The sequence below is a fragment of the Melopsittacus undulatus genome, chromosome 20 (genome assembly GCF_012275295.1).
Source record: "Melopsittacus undulatus isolate bMelUnd1 chromosome 20, bMelUnd1.mat.Z, whole genome shotgun sequence".
Classification (NCBI taxonomy): domain Eukaryota; kingdom Metazoa; phylum Chordata; class Aves; order Psittaciformes; family Psittaculidae; genus Melopsittacus; species Melopsittacus undulatus.
The window spans coordinates 516,918-526,136 of NC_047546.1; the positions used below are offsets into that span (position 1 = coordinate 516,918).

At 63.2% G+C, this 9,219-nt stretch overlaps 1 protein-coding gene across 1 annotated transcript; it reads right to left on the reverse strand.

The window, feature by feature from the left end:
- Positions 1-241: 241 nt before the first annotated feature.
- Positions 242-7,075, reverse strand: NES (nestin). Its single transcript, XM_034071312.1, has 4 exons — positions 6,228-7,075; positions 5,509-5,633; positions 5,039-5,112; positions 242-4,654 (listed from the first exon to the last, which is right to left on the reverse strand). Exons 1-4 carry the CDS (start codon positions 7,038-7,040, stop codon positions 591-593), a joined length of 5,076 nt encoding a protein of 1,691 aa, XP_033927203.1. The 5' UTR covers positions 7,041-7,075; the 3' UTR covers positions 242-590.
- Between the last annotated feature and the right edge of the window lie 2,144 nt (positions 7,076-9,219).

The following is a 9,219-nucleotide window of genomic DNA, read 5'->3' on the forward strand; positions in this document are numbered from 1 at the left end:
TGGTTGATTCCATGGTTCTGGGATCACCCGGGAGGGGTGCATTGCCCTGGAATGGGGAGCATTGAGCCAGGTCACAGCAGGGATGCAGGAGCATCAAACCATGGATGGGGGTCACATAAGCCTGGGGATGGGGACCATCACCCTGGAGACGCACAATGGGGACACCAGGGAGCATCCTCCTGGAGCCCCCATTCCCAACCCATGGTGGCAGCTTCCCTGGGGCTGGAATGAGGAGAGGAGCTGAAGGCCGAGGCTTTATTAACTTAACATCACGGTAGTGAATGCACCCGGTGTGGGTCACCCCATGTGGGGACCGGGGACCCCGCGGTGTCACCATTGGGTGCTGCACCCCGTGGGGTGGAGATGGGAGGGGGAAAAGATGGGGTTCAATTAAATACAGCCACAAGCACACACCCGGAGGGGGCAGAGATGGGGCCGGGTCCCTGCATGCGACCCATGGCCGTGGTGGCTCTTCATGGAGAGGGGACACAAAAACCCACACAAAGGTGTTAAAGACCATGAGGGGATGGAGGAGCGTTAGGGGGGGGTGCAGGGTGATGCCAGGGTGGGGGGTACCGGAGGGGTCCCCATCACTCATCCCTCATGGAGCAGGGCTCCTGCTCGGCTCGGATGGGGACGGTGTCGCCGTGTTTGCCACATGCGGTGGCATCGGCTGCCTTGGTGCCGGCGGCATCTCCGGTACCCGGCATGGCCGCGGTGGGGTCTGCGCTCTCCATAGGGAATGCCGGAGCCGTGCCGGTGATGCCGTTGGGCACCTCCTCGCTGAACTCAGCCAGGTCCTCCAGGCTGGCAGCGCGGTGCAGCCCGTTCTCAGCCCGCACCGGAGCCGCCTCCGCCGCTGCCTCCTGCACCGTGGGCTCCTCCTCGCTGGATGAGGTCGGGGAGGAATCTTCTCCTGCATCCTCAGTGCCCTGCTCCCTGCCCTCAGCTGCCCTCGTGCCCATCACCAGCTCCTGGTTGAACTCCAGGGCTTGCTCCACGAGCTCCAGGAGATCCCGGTCCTCCGGGATGTCCAGCGGCACCTCCAAGGCATCCGGTTGCTCTTCCAGCACCTCTGGGGACCCCCCCTCTTCCGGCACGGGGCTGGCATGAGGTGGCTCAGCCTCAGGGGGCTCCTTGGCCTCAGCTGGGAGAGGGCTGTCAGCATCCCCTGCTTCCTGCTCCATGGATGGGTGCTGCTCATCTGATGGGTGCTGCTCATCTGATGGGTGCTGCTCTTCTGATGGGTGCTGCTCTTCTGATGGGTGCTCCTCTTCTGATGGGTGCTGCTCTTCTGATGGGTGTTCCTCATCTGATGGGTGCTGCTCAATTGATGGGTGCTCCTCTTCTGATGGGTGCTCCTCATCTGATGGGTGCTGCTCAGTTGATGGGTGCTCCTCTTCTGATGGGTGCTGCTCTTCTGATGGGTGCTCCTCTTCTGATGGGTGTTCCTCATCTGATGGGTGCTGCTCAATTGATGGGTGCTCCTCTTCTGATGGGTGCTGCTCATCTGATGGGTGTTCCTCATCTGATGGGTGCTCCTCTTCTGATGGGTGCTGCTCAATTGATGGGTGCTCCTCTTCTGATGGGTGCTGCTCATCTGATGGGTGCTGCTCATCTGATGGGTGCTCCTCAACTGATGGGTGCTCCTCTTCTGATGGGTGCTGCTCAATTGATGGGTGCTCCTCTTCTGATGGGTGCTCCTCAACTGATGGGTGCTGCTCTTCTGATGGGTGCTGCTCTTCTGATGGGTGCTGCTCATCTGATGGGTGCTCCTCTTCTGATGGGTGCTGCTCTTCTGATGGGTGCTGCTCATCTGATGGGTGCTCCTCTTCTGATGGGTGCTGCTCTTCTGATGGGTGCTCCTCTTCTGATGGGTGCTCCTCTTCTGATGGGTGCTGCTCTTCTGATGGGTGCTGCTCATCTGATGGGTGCTCCTCTTCTGACGGGTGCTCCTCTTCTGATGGGTGCTGCTCAACTGACAGGTGCTCCTCTTCTGACGGGTGCTCCTCTTCTGATGGGTGCTGCTCATCTGATGGGTGCTGCTCATCTGATGGGTGCTGCTCAACTGATGGGTGCTGCTCTGCTTGGTGTGGCAGAGGATCCGGCACCTCCTGGGGCTGGAGCACTGCCGGAGGGATGGGCTCAGCCATGGGATCCTCCTCGTCCATCCCCAGGCTGCAGCCTTGGGGTGTTCCAGCACCGTCCGGCTCCACTGCTCCATCGAGCTCCTCATCTGGTTCAGCAGCTTGGGCTGGTTCCTCAGTGCCTCCTCCTGCCACCAGCCCCATGGCCCCAGGCACAACGGGGCCTTCCTCCGGCTCCGAGGAACCCCCCTCAGCCTCCTCCTCCTCATCCTTTAGCATCTCTGTGGGCATCCTCATGGCTGCATCTGCTCCAGCTGATTCCTCACAGTGCCCTTCATCCCCTGGCGCTGGGGATGCTCCTCTGGCAGCTTCCCCATCACCTCGGCTGCCTTCGCTTGCTTCAGCTTTGATCTCTTCAAAGTCCTCAGCTTCCTCTGAGCTGGAAACCTCTTGGCTGGGAGCAGAGACCATGAAGTAACCTTCCTCCTCCTCAGCCCCTGCTTCCTCCTCATGGCTCTGGGCCATGCTGGGAGATGGGGGCTTGTCCCTCCCTTCCAGCCACCCTTCATCCTCTGGAGCTCCTTCAGATGCTGCCTCCAAGGTGTCCTCAGCCTCTGGAGGGGTTTGGCTGGATGGGGCCACATCCAGCACCTCCCCTCCATAGAGATGCAGGGGGGTGCTGTCGGGCAGCGTGTCCTCCAGCTCCAGCCTCCTGCCTGGTCCTGCTGCCTCCTCCAGCTCCCCCGAGCCCCCATCCTCATCCTCATCCTCATCATCCTCCAATGCCCCATCCCTCTCCATGCCTGGTGCCTGCAGAAGCTCTGCGGGGCTGGAGCCGGGAGCATCGTCAGCATCCTCATCATCAGCATCCTCAGCATCAGCATCCTCATCATCAGCATCCTCATCCTGCCCTTCCCGAGCCTCGACCAGCTCCAGGCTCTCCCCTCGCCCCTGGGGGCCGGTGAGGACCGCCTGCCCCATGGAGCCGTCCTGCTCATCCCTCGCCGGGGCCGGCTCAGCCCCTTCCTCATCCTCTGCTTGGCTTCCCTCCAGCCATGCTCCAGCTCTGTCCTCGCCTTCCAGCCCTCCTGTGCTCCGTGGGGTCCCCTCTGCCCCCAGAGCCCCCTCCGTGTCCTCCGCTGCCTCCTCCCCGTCCTCTGCAAGGGACTTTTGGCTGCTGCCGTCCCCATCCCTGCCCCGGGGCTCCTTTCCCTGCTCCCCTTCCATGAAGCCCTTTCCCTGCGGCTCCTCCTGGCCCAGGGCTCCGGGTCCTGCCCCCAGCACCCCCCCGCTGGCCTCCCCCTCTTCTCCCTCACCTTCAGCCCTGCCTGAGCCCTCCCCTTCCACCGCATCTTCCTCAGCCCCCGATGGAGCCTCCTCCGCAGGGGTGGCCCCATGGATGCTCCAGGGCTCCTGCGCTGGGCACGCCTCCTGCCCCCTTTCCTGCCATGCCTCGCACACAGGCTCCTGGTGCTCAGGATCATCCTGCTCTCCAACAGCATCCTCATCCAGGCCCGGGTGGCTTCCGTCCAGGGCAGCACCAGCAGCTGCAGCTTCCCTTGGTGGGGACTCCTCTTGGTGCCCATCCATTCCCTCACCCTGGAAGTCACCGGGCTCCCCGTAGGGGATGTGGGATGTTCCCTCCTCCTCCTCCTCTGCCTCATCCTCCGGGTGCGATGCCTCCATGCTTGGGACCTCCACCTCCTCCTCCCCTTGTGCTGGTTCTTCCCAGCTGGTCCCTGTCTGGCCAGGGCCGCTCATGTCCTCTTCATGGGCCACCACTTCTGGTTCCCTTGGGCTCAGCACAGGGGGAATCTCCTCTTCCCACTCTCCCATCTCTTCCCGGCTCACGGTGGCACTTAAGGAAGCAGCAAGGCCACAAGGAGGGGACGTGGCTCCATCCCACTGGGCTCTTCTCTCCACACCCAGCCCCTGGACCATCAGCTCCACAACCTCCTCCTCTGCTTCAGGGGCTTCACCATCCTCATCACCCTCAGAGAGGTCTTGCCCTTCTCCTCCCTCTGCCACAGCCTCTGTGTGGGGAATGGGGCTGGGGGCATCCCGGGGGGCCCAGGCAGCGCTGAGCATGGGCTCTTCTTTGGCTTGAGCATCATCCTTCATCTCCTTTAGCGCGTCCTCCAGCGCCTCGCTGACCAGCTGGGCCGGGTACCGCAGGCTGTGGGGCTTCTCCAGAGCTTCTGATGTGGGGTGATCCTTCCCTTGGCTCCTCTCATCCTCATCTCCCCCTGGCCAGGCAGGACCCTCCCCTGGGCTCCCCAGTGTGGGGCTGGGGGGGGCTGGGGGCATCTGGATGGGCAGTGAAGGGCTTGCTGCAGGGAAGCTGGGGGCACCCCGTGGTGCTGGGCTATGGGCAGCATTGATGCGCTGGAGCTCCCTGGTACCCGCGCTTGGGGTCTGGGGGCTCAGAGCATCACTTGGGGCTTTCCCTGGCTGCCCCCTCCCCTCTGCCCTGGTGAAGGGCAAGGGGCTGGCACGGTGCTCCCAGGGCAGTGTCCTCCTGGCCTCGGGGCCCAGCTTGGTGCTGCTGCTCCCCTCCAGCTTGAGATCTGCAAAGAGTGAGGGGCAGAGGGTGAGGAGCTGCTTGTGGGGCTCCTGCATCCCCCCCCCCCCCCCCCCCCCCATCACCTCTCCATGCCCCTGTGCCTATTTTTAAACAGCCCCTTGATGGGAAGTGGGAAATTCCTGCCTGGAGTGCTGCGGATGCCGGTGCTCCCGCAGGGCAGGGGGGGTGGTGGTGTTGGCATCACACAGGGATGATAAACTCTTATCATGCCAGGAGCTCTCTGGATGCTGTTCACACCTTCCTATCAGAGCTGAGGAACCAGCCAGGAAAGTTGTGTCTATATCGAGCCTCATCCCAAAATCCCCCATCCTGGTGCCAGGGATGGTATCGGGGATGGAGCTGGGATGGAGCCGGGGTGGTCCCTTACCTCTCACGCCGTTGGCCAGCCGGTATTCCCCCGCTGGCATTTGCAAACGGGTGCTCTCTGCTTCCAGCAGCGTCCTGCAGGGAGAGGAGCGTGGTGGGTGCCCCATGGTGGGTGCTGCAGGGTGGGAGCTGCACCTCGCAGGGAAACTGAGGCACGGGAGGGCTGCGGGGGTTCTGCTGCTCTATCCCCCCCCCCCCCCCCCTCCCCGCCTTGCTCCCGTCTCCCGTCCCATCCCCCTGTTCCCAGGATTAGTGTCCGCTCCGGTGACATCATGCTCTGCCGGGGCCGGCGCTGGGGACAGCCCCTATTCTCATGCTAATTGTGCCCCCCCATCACCGGCAGCCGCCTTTGTCTGGGGCCATCTGGAAGGGCTGGAAGAGGGACACCCCCTTTGCAAGAACACCCCCCCCCAAAGCATCCTCCCTGTGTGCACACATTGGTCCCCATCCGCATCCCCATCGGGACCTCACCTGTAGGTCGCCACTTCCAGGCTAAGGGACATCTTGAGGTGCATGAGCTGCTGTCTGTCCTCCAGGACCTGGGCGATCTGCACCCGCAGCGTCTGCTTCTCCTGCTCCAGGGCCTCCAGCGCCAGCTGCGGGATGGGAACAGGGACGCTTCAGCCCTGTCCCAGCCCTGCCGGACTTGGGACCATGCGGGTGGCTCCTGCTTCCACCCACCCATAGGGAAAAGGGGTCCTGGGAGCTTGGTTTGAGGGGGGCTGAGGATGGGGAGAGGGGGCGAGGAGGGGAAGGACATCACAAAGTGATGGGGAGGGGGCTGCGAGGGAGGGAATGCCGTCGGGATTCAGGACTGCGGGATGCCAGCGTGGGAAAGAAGCGCCTTTGGCTTCTCTTGCTCTGTGGTGCCCGTGGCTGATCCCTGGACCTGGAACAAAGAGGGCTCCTTCCCCGGGCGCTATCCCGGCATTCCAGCCCCATTCCCCCTCTGCTGAATGACTTTTGCAGCTGTTGGGCTGCAGCTGCAGCAAAGTCGGTCGGAGTTTATCCTGCCCATGACCCCCCCCCCCCCGCCTGCTGCCTGCTCCCAGCACAGGGCGCTCCTGTGGGGTGAGGAGCAGCAGCTCCAGGCAGGTGGATGGGAATGGACCCAGTGTCCGGGTGCTGCTCCGCTGGTCCTTGCTGGTGGCGACAGGGATGCCCCCGAGCTGCTCTGCTCCTTCACCCACCTGGAACTTCTCTGCCTCCCCGCGCTGCTCCTGCCACTGCCGGGACAAGGACTCCTCCAGCATCTCCTTGCGCGCTTTGAGGCCGGCCAGGTCCTTCTCCAGGCGCTGGAGCTGGAGCTGGCTCTGCTGGTTCTCCTCCACAGCCTTCCAGAGGCTCTCCTTGGCCTGGCAGAGGGAACCCTCCAGCTGCGACACCTCCGTCTTGTAGGTCTCCACCGCCCCTTTCCAGATCTCCGAGAGCCTCTTGGAGTAATCCTCCACCTCCAGGGGCTGGAAAGCCACGGGCGCACAGCGGAAGCTCTCCAGGCTCTGCGAGAAGCCGGCGAGGTCCTGCTCCAGCCCCGCTTTCTCCTCCTCGTGCACCTCCAGCAGCGCTTCCACCTCCTTCTGCAGCCTCACGGCGCTCTCCTTGAGCCAGATCTGCGCCCTCCTCTCCTCCTCCAGCTCCTTCCTGCTCACCGACAGCTGCCGCTTGGCCGCTTCCCGAGCCGCCTGCTCCTTCTGGCAGCGGCTCCTCACCTGCTGCACCTCCTGGGAGAGGCTGTCCCGAGCCAGCTCCGCAGCGCACTTGCCGCTGTAGGCATCCCGCAGCGCAGCCCGCAGCGCCCGCAGCTCCTCCTCGTACCTGCCCCGCCGCTGCTCCCCGGCCGGGCCGCTCCTGGCGCTCTGGATCTCGGCTCTCAGCGCCTCGTTCTCCTCCTCCAGCACCTTCACCCGGCCCAGGTAAGCTTCCAGCCGCTTGTTGAGCTCCCACATCTGCAGCGATTCCTCGCCCAGGGCTCTCGCCCCGCTCAAGCTGGCGGCGCTCAGCATCGCTGCCGAGGGATGCTCTGGAAGAGGGGGAAGGCAGGGAGGGAAGAGTGCCTGGAGCAGAGGGGAGCGCAGCTATTCATACTGCACGCTGGGCAAGTGGGAGGCCCCTGCGGCCCGGGCGAGCCGCCAGGTTTAACCCTTCCGCTGCTGCCTGGCTCCAGCCCACAAGGGCTCCAGCCGCTTGAGCCCCCCCCCCCCCCCCCCAAGCTGTGCTCCAGATGTGATGTTCCAGCCTTGAGGAAGAGCAAGGTGTTTCTTTGGCACTTTAGGAAGGTGTTTGGAGGGGTTGGATCCCCCCCCTGGCGTGGCGGGGCTGGGGAAGTCTCCCTCTCTCAAAGCTTGAGTGCTCTGCTGTGGGGCTGGAGGGGCCTCTCTGGATCTCAGCATGGAGCATGGGAGATGTCCGAAGGTGGGCTGGCAGTGAGGGCATCCCTTCCTTGCTGCTCTGAACCGTCCGGTAAGGAAGCCCAATGGAGCCCATCTATGGTCCCACATTCCTGGGAAGGTGCTGCCTGGGAACACCGGTGCCCCTCAGTGATCAGTTTTGGGCTCAATGCCCTCCATCCATAGCGACATCGCTTTGGCACAAGGGGGACAACGGAGGGGGGCAGGCAGAGGGCATCACCCCGGCCACCCCCTCCTCGGGGTGCTGCATCCAGCTGTGTCCAGCTGCAGCCTCCTCGCATTCCACATGGGAAACCCAACGGCGTCTGCAGCCGGTTCCGTGCCTGAGACTTGGCAAGAGCCGGCTCCACATTTGGTTCCAATGCGGGGGGCGAGGGGAGGAGGCTCCGAACTGGAAACTCGGGAACAAAAGAAGCAGGAAAACGTCAAATGGGGACAAACTTGTTACCGGCGTTACCGCCTCCCCCCCCCCCCCCGGCCTCCCCATCCCTGAGGTTCTCCCTTGGGATCGTTCCCCCCCGGTTCTCCCATGGGATGGGCCCTCGGGTCCTCCCCAGCAACAGAGGGAAAGGGAAAACGCCCTTTCCCTCGTTGTCCCAAGGGGCGGCTCCGGGCGAGCTCCAGACACAAGCAACAGTCCCCTCTGCTGGCAAAGGGCACCCAGTGCTGTCCCCAAGCTCCTTCCACCACTGCGGGCTCCGTGTCCCCGTTGGAAGGGACCGGCTTCTCCCCCTTCAGTGTTAAGGGGGGGATGCCCTGACATGGGGGTCCCCAAAGGCATCGTCTTCCCGACTCATCTCCGGCCAGACTTCCTGCCTGGCTCCCTGGTCAGGCTCTGCTCCGCTTATCGCAGCCGGGATTGAAATGCCATTAAGCAGCACAGGGAGCGCTGAGGCTGAGTCATTCATCTTCGGGTCCCCAGAGCTCTGCCTGAGCCTTCATCCTCCTCCTTTCCCTTCTTTCCAGCTGCACATCTGCTCCGGAGCCGGCCTCACTCTCCTTTTCCTCCTCAAGCCTTTGCTTTCGCTTCACCACATCCCTTCTCCCATCGGGACAACCCAAATCCTGCAGCCCAGGGAGGACTCGGGATCTCCAGGGATGTAGAGGGGTCCCAGCACTTCTCTGCTTTGGGGAGCCTGGGGCGACACCCGGGAATGGGAATGTCTGTGTATCCCTTCCTCCTGTGGGGTGCTCAGCGTTGGGAATCCCTTGGAATAGGGACATCTGTGTCCTGGGGGATGCTCAGGGTCAGAATCCCATGGCATAGGGAGGTCTTTGTCTCTGGGAGATACTAGGGGTCAGGATTCCATGGCGTGATGCCAGCCAGCTTGGCATGGGGCACGTGTCAGAGCTGCTATGTGACTTCAAGCAGGGCTGGAGCAGGAGGAGGAGGAGGAGGAAGCACATCTGGGCACTGGGGCTCTTCCAGCCTGGATGCAGCTGGGGACTGGATCCCTTTCTGTGCCTTTGGCTGCTGGAGCTGGGCCTGGGGCAATGGGAAGGGCTGGGAGATCCCCTGTGGCTGCAGGCAGGGATGGAGATTCTCTGATGTCTAATAAGGGGTTGTGCCCTGCTGCCACTTTGCTCTTCTCCTTCTTTCTTTACCCCTTCCAGGACCTGGAGGTACCAAGAGCTTTTCCCCACCAATGCCACGAACCAGGAAGGACCAGGAGCTGCCCTGGGAAGGGACAGGCAGAGCCACAGCCCTGGAAGGTGTCCTCTGAGCCGGAATGGGTGGAATCATCGAACCACAGAATAGGATGTGATGAAGGGA

What these genes read in the sequence shown, in the direction of transcription:
- NES (XM_034071312.1), bottom strand. Translation starts at nt 7,040, where the DNA reads ATGCTGAGCGCCGCCAGCTTGAGCGGGGCGAGAGCCCTGGGCGAGGAA. An exon ending in GGGAGGCAGAGAAGTTCCAG is followed by an intron (nt 5,634 to 6,227) that starts GTGGGTGAAGGA and finishes CCCATCCCGCAG; the next exon opens with CTGGCGCTGGAGGCCCTGGA. An exon ending in CTGGAAGTGGCGACCTACAG is followed by an intron (nt 5,113 to 5,508) that starts GTGAGGTCCCGA and finishes CTCTCCCTGCAG; the next exon opens with GACGCTGCTGGAAGCAGAGA.